Source organism: Barbus barbus (genome assembly GCF_936440315.1).
Source record: "Barbus barbus genome assembly, chromosome: 49".
Classification (NCBI taxonomy): Eukaryota; Metazoa; Chordata; class Actinopteri; order Cypriniformes; family Cyprinidae; genus Barbus; species Barbus barbus.
In genome coordinates, this window is record NC_136727.1 from 14291349 (window position 1) to 14308522 (window position 17174).

Genomic DNA, 17174 nt, shown 5'->3' on the forward strand with positions numbered 1-17174 from the left:
GGTTAATTAAAATTTTTTTTTTTTTTTTTTTTTTTTTTTTTTTGCGCAACAGTGACCAGCTGACTGACATTATCCTGCTTGTTGGATGTTTGCTTACCAAAAAATAAATAAATGGATATCAAATATTGATTTGTGCTGTGATTATTTTATTATACAATTAGAAAGAGTGACACGTGAGAAAACCACAGTGTAGGAAATCAGCTGCCAAGGGCAATGGTCAATTATACTATTTTGATATAATAAATGCAATAACATGATTAGCTCACCAGAGGCAACAGTGTGTTATTTGAACCTTACAGAGGCATAGTGAACAGACTCTGTTTCTATGGTGTCTGTTGGATATTCAACAGTGGGGACTGAAGATGCATGTTTTGTTTTAAAACTAATGCTGGAATAATGAATGTCTTGATTGTCGGCATCTGCTTTCTGCGTGAAGTCAGAGGGTGGAGTGTTATTGTGCACTGAGTCATACTGATGGGGGAGAGACAGTAAGAGAAAAGTCAGCATTTTTAAATAAGTGTATGTAAAATTAAATTTATTGTCAGCCATCCTTACCTGAACCTCCTCCTCCCCCTTTTCAATCCTGTGGGTTTTAGACAAGGTACACCTTCTTTTCCTTAAAGAAACACAGCTATTTAAATACAGTATATAGTATAATATGTGGTCCACTATTTTAGATTTTCTAAATGTAATACATTTTTGTGTTACATTTTATATTATCAGATTATATTTATCAAATTATATTTAAATTTTTCATTTAATTTGTAACATAAATAGTGCAAAATCTTAAATAGTTATTTGTTTTATTGCTTATTTTACTGTTTTTATTATTTTTTAATCCTAAAACCTAAGATACAATTTACTGACCTAAACCACAGGACTCCTATGAGTGCAAGAGTCAAAAACACAGACAGTATGACTGCAGTGTTTCGTATCGCTGTGCTCTCCTTATGGTCTGTACAACACAGAAATTAATAATATCTGAACTCAAGATCAGTTGCACTCAAACAGACTGCAATAATCATTTTGCATTAAACCACATGCATCATGAGAGATGTGTTACCTCCTACAGCACAGGAATACTGCTGAAGCTCTTCCTTGCTGATTGAGTCCAGGTACAGCTTGTTGGCTTTAGTGAATCCATCTGTTACCTGTCGTCCGTTCTTGTACCAGATGTAAGTATGTTTGTCGTTCAGAGTGCATTTAGTTAAACAGCTTAATGTGACTTTTTCTTCTCCTGATACACTGGCTGGGCTGCTTGTCACCTGTGTATCTGAAAAACAGAAGTACTTCAAGCTGAGTCTAACATTGAATTTGACTGACATAGAAAACAAAACTCATTCATCATGATCAGTTACCTGTAACAGTAAGTATGACTCCAGGTGATCCAGAGTATCTGCCGTTTGTCGTGTTAGTGATGAACCTGAATCGATATTCTCCAGAGTCGCTGATGTTGAGATCTTTGATTCTCAGTTTGTTCCCCACATACTCCACACGACCAGCAAACTGATGCTCCTCACGCACATCCTTGAAGTCACCAGATCGACCGTAATGCCAGAATGTTTTATTTACAGTATAACCAGAGGGATGTGAGTATGTGCTGGAAATGTCTACTGTTGAGCCCACCAAAGCACAGACTCTTCTAGAGGAGTAAGTCACATCCCAGCAGCCACTCTGAGAAACACCTGAAAGAGACACAGATTTACATGCAAAACTCACAGTTACTTTACATGCATCTGTTTAAATATATGAACAAACAGCACCACACTGCGTGTATTATATGAAACTCACAAACAGAAGAGGAGGGATGTGCACGTTGTGAATAAAGAGAACAGGAAAAGCTGCCAGCATCTCTGCTGACTGGCACGGACTGTGTATTTGTGAAATGCTGTCCATTCTTCATCCAGTAATACACTCCAGAGGTGAAATCACAGGAAGCATCACAGGTCAGTTCTACTCTCTCATCTGTCAGGTCTGTAGATGCAGGATTCTTTCTCACCTGCAGGACTGAATTAAAGTAAAAATTATGAAATCTTCATCACAAGAAAAATGAAAGCAGCTGAAGTGACCAGAATCTGGACTCAGTTTCACCTGTGACTGTTAGATTGACAGCTGCTGAGCTGAGATGTTTAACTCCATCCTTCATGATGAACATGAGCTGATATACTCCAGAGTCTCTCTCTCTCACGTCTGATATTGTGAGTGTTGAAGAGCTGTGTTTCACTCGTCCTGAGTAGTCTGAGTCTAAAGTCAAATCTTCAGGTTCATTGTTGTTTCTCCAGTTTGTACTTTGTTTCTCGCTGAACCAGAACACAGTTTTGATGTTGCTGTTGTAGTAAGAGCACCACAATGTCACTTTTGACCCCTTTACAGCACAAATACTCTTTTGACTACAGGTCACAGAGAGCTGGTCTAATGTTACAGGACCTAAAGAAGAAAACATTTAATTATAGAGATGGTTTGCATACAGTCAGAGTATAGATCCTCTTCTGCAACAATCCAGTGTTCATACCAGCAAATATGACTAAAATAGCAGTGCATCCAGACAAATCTGCTGCTCACACTCTTTCAACCATGTTGCTTAATTTAGTTAAATTTTAAATACTGTCAAAAAGTCAGTTTTAAATGTATCTATATGCATTCATTTTTAAATATATGAACAGAAAATCCTGTGAGACCCACATTCAGACTGACATTCAGCTCTACTGGACGGTTCAACTGATCTTAAATTATTTTAACAGCTTGAAAATACAGAGAAATTATGATCAAAATAAATCAAGATAATCACTCTGGGAACATGCAAAGATTATTAGAGCCGCATTTAAATGAAAACATTACAAAGGAGAAAAACACACAATAATGGTCAAACCTGGAATGAGCAGCAGCAGGATCAGAAGTGAGAGCCTGGAGTTCATCATCTTCACTTTGTGTAAATTCACAAAAACAATGAAACACACAGAGCTTGTGCTGGAAAAAAAAGACACTTAGACACTTTCACTATGACACACTTGAGAGGTCATTAGAGTTTAGAAGATTTATTAGTCTCATATCATCATTCATGCTACCCCATTAAAATCATTAAAGTAGTATCATTTCAATAATATTATATATATATATATATATATATAATTTAAATGCAATTAAAAATGAGATTTACCTACATTATATGATGGTTTTTGCTGTTTCTACGGTCTGTTGTAGAAGCTGTTGCAGACTTTCTGCTGATCTTACTTCCTTCCCGTTTCTTACTGACACATGGAGTTATTTGTTAATCAGAGAAAGGAGATGCTTGCTCTTTAGAAAATGCTTACCGTCAAACTCAACTCAATTCAAAATTATCTTTTATGTTACATGAGCTCTTTAATTCTCTTTAAACCTTGAGATTTTTCCTTGTTAATAATTTGATATTTTCTATAAGTGATTTCAAATAAAAATCGAAATAGACATTTTCATCAGATTTTTATTTTTTGGTGAATTATTGTTTTAAGTTGAATTCTGAGCAGTGGACTTCACTGCTCAGAATTCATGCTCAGACAACACACACACACACGTGCATTTATTTATTAATTTAATTTCAACTGCACAGTAAGATGCCATTTCATTGATTTTTATAGGCGTATGATTATGGGATATAACAGGCAGCAAAAGACACATCTTCAATTAATCAAAATTATCAAATTAATAAAAGGTAATAAAATGTGTTGTATTTTAGTAGCACAACACAAAGACTCAAAAGTAAACAGAAGTACATATCTAAGACTGCTCTAGATGGGGTTCAACACACAGTTCTCAGTCAAATATCGGTTAAAGTAAGCGTAGAATAGTATAGTCTTTAACTATCTAGCCTGTTTTGATGTGTCTGTTACAGCTAATGCTGCCATAGAAACAGCTTCAGTGCATCAGTAAACTAACGCTGAACGCATTAAAGACCCAGTACACTATTATCTGCATGCTGATGATTAACAGGTTTTGGTCGAAATGATGGCCAAATACAATGACAGGGAAAACATGGCAAGACCTGAGCAGGGAAAAGAAAAACCAAATAAAGGATTTAAGACTGTGATAGGAAAGGAAGATGTTTAGCTAAGAGTAATTACAGTTAGTAGAAGTCAGTTTTTGTTTTCTCTCACTTTAATTATATGATGTAATATGATATTTAATTTAAAAAAATTACTTTTGCACTGAAGGCAGAATAAAATGCATAGCTTTTAAATGGGAATTGTGCATTTTTTCTTTCTACTGTAACATTACATCACTCAAATCAGTAGTATTTACATGTTTGATCCTATTATTATTTTTTTAAAGGAAACACTCAATCCCAATGATGAAAAAAGAAGCAGCAGCCCTTCACTAGCATGGGTATAGTTCAAGATTAAAGGTATGCTTTAAAAAATATGTCTATAAAATTCTTTGCACCCCATAGCAACCTCCAACACACAAGGGTTGCCTTCTTCCAGACTGCATGTTTCTTTGTTTCTTGTGTACTTTTATCTGCATGTTTTGGGTTATTATCCTGTTGGAGGCATTTCAATTTAATTGTGTTTAATTTCATCACTCTTTAGGAGGAATTAAGCATTTTTTAATTAACTGTAAGAGCACCAACAAATTTGTCCACGTCTGTTTGTATCTGTGTTAAGTCACCCAAGTTCAGACTGGACTGGACTTGTGTATTTGTCAGTAATCTTTGCCTTTCTTTCAGATAGAGCTGCCAGGTAATGTGCAGAGGCTGGAGAGTCTTCTGCAATCAGGATTGCCTGTGCTAGGCCCTACTCCAGTCAAGTCAACTCCTGATGCTTGTCTGCATCAATAGAGACATGGGCCTAAACACATTCAGTGACTGGGGTTCAGTCATCAAAAGACACTCCAAGCCGTGCATCCCAAGAAAGACTTAGGATATAACAAGTAAGAGTCAATAACAATAGACCCGAGAGTCTATCGCTTGAGGACCTAATTTCGAGTGTGACTGGGGAGAGATCAGGCACGACTGCTGGAGGTGGGGAGGATCATGGCGGCTAATTCAAACAATTAAAAAAAATAAATTACATAAAATAAATCTTGTGGACATCGAACTGGAAATTGATCAGAGACTTTAGGAATGGATGATACAGGTGAAGAGGTGGATGATATGGAAGTAGGGTGGACACAGATAGAGGGAAGATCAGGAAAGAAGGAATCTAAAAAGAGGAAAAAAGGTAAGGAGGAAGGATCAGAAAGTAGTTCGGTAGCTAGTGAGGAAGAAGGGGATGGAAGAAATAAGGTCATAAATGGATTTAGGGTAATATAAAAATTAAAGAAGTGGTAGGAGTTTCAGGAGTAAATCCGTTGGCGTTGACATATGAATTGAGGAAATTTGTAGGCAAGATAGCGTTTGCAAAAGTGCTACAAGATGGTGCTTTAATGATAGCATGCATGAATGAAAAGCAGAAAAACAAAGCTACTAAACTAAAAACAGTGGGAAAGCAGTCGCTGATGAGCTTTAAGATGGTAGGACAGACGTCGTGGGTGTTTGGTGTGATAAATGGAGTTCCGGTAGGAGTTATTATGGAGGAATTAAAAAAGAATCTAGATGGAGGAAAGGTCATTGATGCAGTCCATTTAAAGATAGGAAAAAGGATAGATAGTTTGTCAGTGCATCTAAAGTTTGAAGGGAAAGAATTGCCAGATCGGATTAAGATGGGTTTTATCAGCTACCCGATAAGGGAATATATAGCCCCTACGTTGATACTTACTTACTTTAAATACATCTGTTTCTGTGTATTATATGAAACTCACACACATAAGAGGAGGGATGTGCACGATGTGGATAAAGAGAACAGGAAAACCTGCCAGCATCACTGCTGACTGGCACAAACATGTTTGGGGACCGTTTATATGTGGAATGCTTTCCATCTTTCATCCAATACTACACAGGTGAAATCAGTATCACAGGTCAGCTCTACTCTCTCATCTGTCAGGTCTGTAGATGCAGGATTCATCCTCACCTGTAGGAATGAATTAATGAAGAAAATAAAAATAGGAAAACTAGTATGTTACATGTCAAATTAAAACATCTGGACTGACTGATGTGGACTCAGTTTCACCTGTGACTGTTAGATTGACGGCTGCTGAGCAGAGATGTTTAACTCCATCCTTCATGATGAACATGAGCTGATATACTCCAGAGTCTCTCTCTCTCACGTCTGATATTGTGAGTGTTGAAGAGCTGCTTGAGATCTGATGTTTCACTCGTCCTGAGTAGTCTGAGTCTGAAGTCAAATCTTCAGGTTCATTGTTGTTTCTCCAGTTTGTACTTTGTTTCTCGCTGAACCAGAACAGTTGTGATGTTTATGTTTGAGTAAAGCACTCCAGTGTCACTTCTGTCCCCTTCACAGCACAAATACTCTCTTCAATACAGGTCACACTGAAGACATTTCTGTGTCAAAGAGCCTGAGCAAGAAAACAAGTCATTATATTTTAGAAAACCATTCTGGATTTTATTATTAAATTTTGGAAAATATGTATTAATATGGTAAAATTACAATATAAAATTAGTTTTTAACAAATCTTAAATGCAGATGTATTTTTAAAATGCAGTATTTTTTTTTTTCAACCCAATTCTTTAAAGATAAGTGTTTAATTTTATAATAACTTTTGATGGACATATGTACTTTTTTCATTAAATAATGCTGGATAGATTATTTTGTATGATTTTTTTTTAGAAAAAGCACATTAAGCACATTAAGCACATAATAAGCACATTGTATGAAAAATGTACGCATGAGATTGTATGAATTAATTAAATTAGCAACCAATTCACCGTAGTGTAAAAAAGTTACAAATTGCTATGTGTTGTGTTGAAAGAACAGTATCTGACAACTTTGAAAGCCATGTATCTGTGTGACATTAAAAAATATATGCAATTCTGAAAGATAATGTTATAATACACTTATTTGTGTTATTAAACTTAACTAAACTAAAATGTTAAAAACTACATTTTGTTGTGCCACAATAAATCCTGTCCAGTGTAGACTGACTAACTGTCCCTGCCATATATACAGATGGAAAAATTTAGTTAAGTCGCAAAGTGTGTAGTTAACTGGTGTATACATGTGCAATCTAATGATATTGCGTACACTACAAGTATAAACAAGTAATTATCTTCCATCTGTAATCTACTGGTACACAATAATACTCTTACCTGGAAAGTTCAGCAGAAGGATCTGTAAAGGTCTGAAGTCCATGCTCTCTCTGCATAAACTGAGATATACAACACAAGACACAAAACAAAACAGCTGTAGCTGGGTGATGTAAAGAAACAACTTTTCACCGTTTTTGTTTGTTTTTTCTGAAGATTATGTGAGGGATAAAAACACCCTCATCCACATCTGTAACCTATATATAGCTCAACAATTTATTAAATGGTTGCCTATTTCACAGCCTTGTGATGATTCTGATTTAGAGGCTGCAGCTCTAGTGGTGGACCTGCCCACCAGAGGTCACCATCTCCTCAACTCTGAACTCATCATGGTCGTTACCATGACCAATAATACATAAAACATGAGAAAACAAGCCCTGCGTCCTAATCATCCTAAATAGTATGTGAGATTACAATAAGTGTGTCCCAAAGCATAGTATTTTGAAAAGAGTATTCCAAAAGCAGTGTTGGGAGTAACGCGTTACAAAAGTAATGCATTACAGTAAGTTTTTGCTGTAACCGCAGTAGTGTAAGGTATTACTAATCAATTTTCAGTAATATTTTACTCGGTACATGTTCAGTAACGCTTGCGTTACAACACACTTTTAGCCCAAATTAAAAACAATTTTTAAATTTAATTTAAAGTCAGGCTCCGACGTTTTTACGTCCTTAGGGCCGGGCTTTGGGCCAATAATCATGTCATAGTTCAGACGCGGGCCGGTCCTCGGGCCTGTTTTAGGCTTCTCCTTATCTTTATATCTTAGACATCCATCAATTATTGATGGAAAAAAATTGCCGCGCTAGTGGAAACAACAGGTGTCCACAGCTGAAGAGTTCTGCGTTCAAATACACGCAATAAAGCTTGCCGTAAAGATCCAGCAAAAGTAATTACCATGAATGTGTCCGGGGGAAATAGTAAGGATTCGCCATCTCCTCATTAGACATGCCTTTTGAGAAAAGTGCATCTTCACGGATAATGATTATATTAAAGAGTTTTTGGTTTTATTTATTTCGTTAACTAGTAATTTAAAGCTTTCTATAGATATATTTATCATGTCTGTGAGGCATGTAGTTGCTGACTTTCGGTTCATTTTTGTGAAGCGCTCCTGTTCAAGATAAAAGCACGACTTTATGTTGATATTGTGAGTGCACATAAATAAAAGTAATCCCTTTACAGTTACGAATCATGTATTAGGCTACTCTTACCTTTATGAGCAAAAATTACGGCGTAAGCTGTTTCCATTGAAAACAATTGCAATTGATTGCGCTGGCGCCTCCACGTCCTGCGCTTTAGCTTCCACTCTCCGCACAAACTACTGGATGCAGCGCACATTTATCTAGGTTTAACGTTTAAACATTGTTATATGCTTCAACTGTTTTAGTATATCTATAGATTTTATTTTAGGCAAGTCCTGATGATTTGAGAAGGCTAAATTGATCAAACATGGCTATGATCAGCCTGCCGGTCTGCCGTTGGCCGCTTGGTCGTTACTTTAAGAAAGAAAAAACTTTTTTAATGAACAAAAAATGCTCCAAACGTTTTTTCTAAATGAGCTTAATAAAAATAAAAAAACTCTGAAACAATCTACCTAACACTGTTCAGGATGCAGACACACACTGTCAGTTTAAATCTAGATTAAAGACCCATCTCTTTACATCTCTTACACATAATACACTATCGCATTTCTATAATTCAAATCCGTTAAAGGATTATTAGGCTGCATTAATTAAGTCAACCAGGAACACTTCCCAAAACACCCAATGTACTTGTTACATCGTTAGAAGAATGGCATCTATGCTAATATTAGTCTGTTTCTTTCTTATTCCGAGGTCACCGTAGCCACCCAGATCCAGACTGTATCCAGATCAGATGGTGGATCAGCACCTAGAGATGACCTCTACAGCCCTGAACATCAGCGGAGACCAGGCCAACTAGATGAGCTCCAGAGACTGATCCCGAGTGAAGACCCTGTCTCCTAGACGGCCATCGGGACAAGACCACAGGAACCAGATGAGTCCTTTGCACAATCTGACTCTGCTGCAGCCTAGATTTAAACTGCTGATATTGTCTGGCCAGAGGAGAATGACGCTATTTCGACACATTATTTCCCCGTTTAAATACTGTAAAGCTGATGTAAAGCCACCCAGCTTTATATCAAGCTGATGTAAAGCTGCTTTGACAGAATTTGCATTGTTAAAAGCGCTATACAAATAACAGTGACTTGACTTGACTTAACTTGATGAAACTCCCCAGCTAGCACGTGTTTTCAAAGTGAAAGTAGCCTTGTCAGCTGACCTGAATACAGCGCACTGATTCACTAATGCCTGGTTTCCACTGAGCGGTACAGTACAGTACAGTTCAGTACAGTACGATTCGGGACGAGTAACCCTGATCAGGTTTGCGTTTCCACTGCCAACAGTACCCTTACTTGATAGGCGTGATGTATGCAGGAAAGTAGCAATCGACAATAAAGCGTGACAATAAGCACAACTCTGCCTCTTTTATGTCAGTTTTAATGAACAATAATAGCCATTATAAAAGTATAAGTACAAAGTATAAGAGGCTTATATGAGAGGAAATAAAGACAAAAGCAAACAATTCACAGTCAAACGTTTGCTACAAAGTCAGCGCTGCAAGTTACTACGGTAAAGTTCAAAATAAATATAAAGTTATGAAAATTTATGCTGAAAAAAAAACAATAGAACCCTGCCCAAAACACAATGGATTTAATGGTTATAATGGGAATTGTATTGGTTTTAATGAAAACTGTAGGCTAATGGCGTCTACTGGTATGTGTTGAATTCTATTGGTGGGATGTTAAATCCTATTGGAAAAATGCCCAAAACACACTACAAAAACGAATTTTGTAATGGTTTTACTGGAAAAAGCTAATGGCTTATAATGGTATTTGAATGGAAATCATTGGAATTTCTGTGATGGTTTCTATTGGGTTTCTATTGTTTTTTTTAGCAGGGTAAACTTTGTGCTCAGTCAAAACTATATGACCAGAAGCAAATAATAGATTCATGAGACCACGAATGCCTGTTAAATATACACAAAACGAATTGATTCTCATTTAATCACTACAGAGACATCAGAGCCAGCGGCAAATGTCGGAAGGACTAGCCGAGTGTTAGGCTGCTCGAGGTGGATACATGAGCACGGAGCACCCGTTGATCGCCTGGAGCAAATCGGCACAGCAAATTTTCAAATAGGCACTATTTCTTTATAAATACACAGATTTGAGTTTTAAACAACTACATTCTCGGCTGAAAAACTCTTAAAACTACATCATGACAGAATAATATTTAGAAAATTACGCAGGTTTTTGGGCAATGACGTTTCACAAGTCTACAAGAACAGACAAGAACACATATTGAGAAACGGTTATTGTCTGTGTGAAAATATAAAAGTATAAAATACACTGTTATATATTTTGTGTGTGTGTGTGTGTGTTTGCACACTCTGATGTAACGAGCCGAACACAGCAGGGCGGAACGAGTGAAGGAGAAGCTTTATCCCCTTGCATCACTCACAAGTGACTATTCCAGTCAACCAATCAATGTTCTGCAGTGAGTTTAGCTCCACCCTTTTGGTACCCTTTGCTGTGCTAGGTACCCCAACGAAAGGGGTACCAAAAAAGTGGTAAAGTACGGTTCGCTATTTTGGTACCATTCACAACTTCTGACCATGGAAATGGACTTTGTGTACCGTAGTGTACCGAACCGTACCGCTCAGTGGAAACGAGCCATGGACTTATGGGCTTCTGTTCACAAACAACAAGGGCGCTTTTGGGCTTCTGCTGTAAAATGTGAACTTGTGATGCTTTGAAAGTGAACAATATCAGCTTTTTTGACAAAACGTGTTTAGGGTTCAGATCGCGCTATATGTGTGGAGAATGATGCACGGCACTCAGTTCACTTTTTTTGAAAGTGGCGTTTATCGGTTTTTGCAAATAAACTCTTCAAATTTAAAAGTAGCTAAATATTGCATATATTATAAATATATAAATAGATTGACAAGATATGACAAAACAATGCACTCCATTATACGAAGACTTATACCCGGCGTTCTTGACTAACATCATGCCCATTTTCAGACATGTTGACTGTACCATTTTTACATTATGGATTCATCCCGAGGTAACTAGAGATTATGCCAGCTCCAGTTTGAATTCAGCCTCTTGAAGACTTAAGATGACTTAACACTTGTGAATATATGACTCTAACCTCTGCAAGGACTCCAGATGATGTCAGCTCTGGGTCATTATACAAAATTATCACATTATCCTAGCTTTAAAATGCACATTAAGTTTGCTTAAATGGTGGAATATACGATATTTGTTATAGAAAAATTCATTTTCTGTAAAGCTGCTTTGAAACTATTGTGGAAAGCGCTATACAAATAAATGTGAAATAAATTTAATGAGCCATAGCATTGTTGGTTACTGTACCATTTTGAAGTTATGGATCCATGAATTTGACACTTGACAATACAGTTGAATGAGCCATTGGTCCAGTTGGAGGCACTATCTCAGCTGTCTTTGACAGTGTATCAAAACTTCCACTAGGGACTTCCACTAGTATCCAGTGTGCTTGTCTATCACAATGCTAATATTCATATTTACTGTAGCATTTTGAAGTTATGGACCCATGAATTTGACATATGTCACAATACAGTTGATGAGCCATTGCATTGATAGCCCAATATACATTTACATTTAATCATTTAGCAGACGTTTAGCAGGCACAGCTGTATTTGAAAGTGCATTTAAAGTTTCACTAGTGGCTTACCCCCAATGTTCTCGTCTATCGCCACGCTTAGACATTTTTACTGTATCATTGAGGGTATGGACCAATGAATCTGACACATGACAGTACAGTTGAATTGGAGGCATGGGTCCATGACACAGCCAAGTTTAAACTTCAGTATGCCTACTGTACACAACTGGAAAAAAAAAAAAGATCTTTTGAAATTATGAATTAACAAATATCTAGTATTTATGTATATATTTTATACCAACTGAGATTGGTTTGCTGTCTCTGAGAGCTCTGGCACTTTTATAATATATATAATTTTTATGCAATTTTCAACTTCAATTTTGTCTTAAATACACAGATAAAAAAAATAACAGTTTTAACAGTAACTGGTCACAGATGATACCCCACTTTGTTGATTAGCAACTGTATTTAACATTATTTAACAATCATACATTGTATATCAAACAAAGTGTAACTGTAGTGTAAGACTGTTTACAGTCTGGTAATACAGCACAACATCTAGATCTAAATATCATCACATCAAGCCCCAGGGTAATCGGTGATGTCGTCATATATGACATCACTGTGATGTTGATGCTGCTGTAGACAGTCCTGAATGGTTTGAATGACTGTTTCTAGGCGACGATCTGAAGCGGAAAGATGTTGTTCAGTGAGGAGTGGGGCCACCGCTGCAAGGGGGTCCAGAGACAAAGATGCACGCAAAACATCACTCAACCGATACGACTGGAGAGATAGCAGGCGTAAACGAAGCAATGTGGAACGACGGACCCTGAAGTTAAGAACGAGGGAATAATAAGCAGATCAAAACACAACACTCTTAAATTGTTAGTTATGTTCACTCTACCTGCAGCACTGCACAAGAGGAGACAATATAGAAGGTTCATCTTTAGAGTGACGTCCAAACCTACAACACAGAAGAGCCATCATGCTCATTCAAACTGAGCCAAACAAAACATCACCAAAAAACCTTTGACTCTCAATTTTGAATACTCACGCTCTTCCATTGTCTAAGTGTATGAGAAATGTTTCATTGCCAAACTTCTCAAATGTTTCATAGTGGTGCCTGTCCATGTTACCTGAAGAGGGTAGATGGAAAGTACCAGGAAAACAAAGATTTAAAAAAAAAAAGACTGGTAAAGAGTATTTTGATCATTTACATCAGGTAAATTAAAGTTAATGAGGTCTAAAGTTGATGTTTGGACTCCAATGACTTTCAAAAAAATCTTCCTTTATACACATTTTTGTGTTTTGAGTAAGTACTGTGGCACTTGGATATATAGGCCTACCGTATTACTATATTAATGTCAATTTACCATGGTAATGACATGCTAATTTCAAAGAATGTCATAGTTTGAGTCCAAAAACAGAATATTTTTATGGTACATGTCAGAAAACCTAACCTTTTTTGTAAGTGTTCACAATTGAATCATCTGAACTGATTCATGACTCACTCATTAGAAAGTCCAGAATGCTCATGTCGATCAGATCCACCAATCGAGTGCCTCGGTCATAGGGAGGAGTCTTTTTTATGGAGTCACAGTAGTTGGAGTCTGTCTCCCATCTGTTACAGAAACAATCATCGGATATTTATGCCGGATTCTCCACTGTGAATCACACTCAATAAATATGTACAAAAACAATACCGAAGAACCCAAAAGTAGATACTTTGAAAGTCCAGATTGACGAAGGTCATACAAAATTGGAACTACATGATGTTGAGTAATGTTGGGTGTACTATCTTTTTAAATAACACACTCTCCACCCACTGAGCCAGCTTGCTTCGGCTGTAGGACCGCCTCCAGGGACTCCTCCACGAGCGACGTGCTGCCAAACTCAAGTCTGGCAACATTGCAGCCATAGACCCCTCAATCTTGAGGGGACGGCCACAGATAGCATGCTCTGTAGAGCAGTAATAGGAACACTGGCCATAAAAACATGCATTCCCCACTGCAGAAAGAGAAAGACAGATGGTGACGTACAAGAATTCTCTTGAAGAGAGGAAGTGATGGAGGAAGATTACAGCCAAGTGCAACAAACCTGGAGAAGTGAAAAATGTTGTGACCAGTTTATGATCAGTGGTGATGTCTTTGATCTCTCTTACTACATTAACAAGCCTCCCAACCACTGGAGGCACCCTTCTGAAACCCAGTATCCTTATTGTGAGAGAAAGTGTTTTCATAATTATTTTTTATTTCATTTGAATTCAGACTGATTAGCCAATTTATCATACTGCTATATATGTAATATACAGTCTGTGCTCTTACCTGTCCAGGTGGAAGGCTGCGATCTCAGCATTGTGCCTCTCAAAGTCAGAAAAGTAATACAGATTCACATTGGTCTCCTCATGTCGTTCCTGTCTTAAGTCGAAACAATTCTGATCATAATTTTAAACAAAATAATCAAAATTAAGATCTTGAATTACATTAACATATTTGACTGTTCCTTTACATTGTAAAAAAAACATTCTGGCACTACATTTTCATTGTTTTTCACTGAATTTTCAAGTGTTTGACCATTGCGTTCATTCTAAAGTGAAACAATTTACTTTCAAAAATGTGTCTCTAAATTTTGCATTTATTTGTTCATTGCACTGCGTCTCACAGACAGTGGAGTGGAAAAAAATTCAAGGTCTTGGTAGCCATTTTTTTTTTTTAAACGAACCTACCCGAGCGCTGCGTTTTAGAACAAAGTGTTATTCACATGATGCTGCAAAAGACTTATGCAACAAAGATGTCTGTCTTAGGTCACGCGTTTACATAGAAAAACAATAGCAGCACAGTGGAGTGCAAAAATACATTCTCTGTGAACGACCCTTTAGTTCACAGTTTAAAAAGATCTAAAAATCTGTGGTTTATAACCAGAACGTACTTATTATAGCACTGAATGATAATGCTTATAAGCAAATAAAAAATGTCTCTATCAAGCAGTCACTTGATGTACATACACTCTTGAACATACACAAATTGAAAAATGTAACGATTTGTTGTACGAAGAGGCACATGGTGCTTGGGTCTCACTTCATGGGTTTGAAGAGCGCCTGTCCATAATTAGGAAATGACATCACCAACTTCAGCTGCGTCCCACCTGATTTTTGCACTGAAAAGCACCACAAAAGTTTGCTTGTAACATTTGTTGTAATTGTGATTTAATGTCTAGTAATTGCAGTTTTATATCTCACAATTCTGACTTGTAATTGTGACTTTAGTTTTCACAAATGTATAGTTCTATGCTGACTTATTTATTCTCGTCTCGACCTAGTCCAGCTGGTACTGCATGTACATGAGAATTTTCGGAAACACTATACTTAAAGCCTGTATATATTATAAAAGTAGTTTTAATGCATTAATTATGCTTTGTAATGCACTTTATAATGCATTGTATGATCTCATGAATAATTGTAACTACAGTTATAACACATTATTATACTTATCTTCTCATTGTTACATTTTTAGAAAGTATAATGCATTATAAAGAATTTTAACTTAGGTTATACTAGTTATTAAAAGATCTAATGCATTACAACATACATTACCAAAGCATTGCCTAATTTTCTTTAGCCGTCTTCCTCCCCAGCACCACCTGTCTAGATCTACTATGGAGGTTCTTTCTGCTTAAACTTGCACCGTGTATTGAAAGAATTGAAAGAATGTATTGAAAGAATTGCTCATACCCAACAGATCTAGCCCACAAAGTCAATCCTGCCTACACTCTATTCCTACTACTTTATATACCACCCAAGAATGAAAATGAAATGAAAATTCTGTCATCATTTACTCAATATGTCATTTCAAACGTGCATGACTTACTTTCTATTGTGGAATATAAAAGAAGATATTTTGAAGAGGGCTGATAGCAAAATGGTTTCAGTTCCGATTGACTTCTATTGTATGGACCGAAAATATAATGGAAGCCAATAGGAAGAAAAACTGTTTGGTTATTAACATTCATCAAAATAGTATTCCACAACAGAAAGTAAGTCATACATGTTTTAAATGACATGTTGGTGAGTAAATGATGACAAAATTTAGATTTTTGCATAAACTATCCCTTTATATATACACTTTAGAGTTGTTTTTAACCTGTTTGCCGGTTTAATTTTTCACTCTAAGATGGAAACAGGCTTCCATGCTCTTTTCATCCTCCTCTCTCCCTCTCTCTTTCTCATATAAAGGCCTTGCTTTGCACAATTTAAGGTCACCTACCTGCACTGACGATGCGATGGGATGCCATTTGCTGAGTCAGCGCTGACAGATTGGGGTCTTTGTGCTGATACATCTGCCAGCGAGATATACCAAGGTGAAACCGGAGCCAAGGTGGATGTGTCTCAGCACTGGTGTTCCAGCGGATAGGATCATAGTCGTCCTCATTAGCACTCAACCTAAGGATGGGATTCACTCATGGGTTTCTGACAGTACAGTAGTCATAATTAAAGGTGCACCAAGGAATTTTTTGGGGTTTTGATGGCTAATATGGCAGGACTTAATACTGACACCTAGAGGCCAGGATGAAGTATCACACAAAAGTGAATGTTTTCGGTTATGATTACCTTGATTCAGACTGATTTGTGAACCAATTAGACCACTATGACTTGTCAGCAATAATCATGAAACTTATTTATTAAATTTATTGAATTTATATATTTAGCCTATATATTATATTAGAAAATCGAACAAATCCACATGCAGTCCAAAATAATAAAAAAGTGATGTCATAACATCCTCACCACTGCTGTGTGCTATGCTCTTCCTCTTTTTTTTTCGTTCGGACTTTCAACAGCCGATCATCTTCGTGCAGAGGTGGAGTGGGCAAATTATACAGAGGGTGGGAGTACAGAGCCTCCAGTTTGGCAAGATCACCTGCTGTGCCGTCCATTTCCACTTCCTGGGTGTCACTTCCTGCAGCAGCCATTGTGCTTGTTGAAGCAGATGTATTTTGAACGGAGAAGCTGATGGAGGTCTGGATGTCAGGGTATGAGTGGAGCTCGCAGGAAGTGTAGTATATGGACAGGACAAGTGAAACCACCAGCAAGTGCAGACTCAGGAAGACAATTAACATCCAAAAGCGCAATGTCCGTGAACGTCGACGTGTACATACTCGCATTGTACTGAAACGAGATGGAAAAAAGTATAAAGTTCAACTCTACAGTCTCCTGTTAAAGAATATAAAGCAAAACATACCTGTTTTCCAGTTGAAGGTGTTTCTGTCTCCGTCTGTCTGG

The 17174-nt window shown here is 37.1% G+C and overlaps 2 protein-coding genes across 2 annotated transcripts; both read right to left on the reverse strand.

Annotated features, from left to right (window-relative positions):
- Positions 1–127: 127 nt before the first annotated feature.
- LOC306867425 (sialoadhesin-like) lies at positions 128–3244 on the reverse strand. The gene is made up of 9 exons (XM_079413070.1): positions 3162–3244; positions 2870–2967; positions 2092–2427; positions 1792–2007; positions 1359–1685; positions 1064–1273; positions 868–955; positions 556–616; positions 128–471 (listed from the first exon to the last, which is right to left on the reverse strand). The coding sequence occupies exons 2-9, from the start codon at positions 2916–2918 to the stop codon at positions 283–285; spliced, it is 1476 nt and encodes a 491-aa protein (XP_079269196.1). The 5' UTR covers positions 2919–2967; positions 3162–3244; the 3' UTR covers positions 128–282.
- Positions 3245–12475: 9231 nt separating this feature from the next.
- On the reverse strand, positions 12476–17056 carry fam20cl (family with sequence similarity 20 member C, like; the record flags this gene model as incomplete). Its single annotated transcript, XM_079412908.1, has 10 exons — positions 12476–12725; positions 12801–12860; positions 12951–13032; positions 13408–13517; positions 13723–13903; positions 13994–14109; positions 14221–14313; positions 14974–15052; positions 16159–16334; positions 16680–17056. 10 exons carry the CDS (start codon positions 17054–17056, stop codon positions 12476–12478), a joined length of 1524 nt encoding a protein of 507 aa, XP_079269034.1.
- Between the last annotated feature and the right edge of the window lie 118 nt (positions 17057–17174).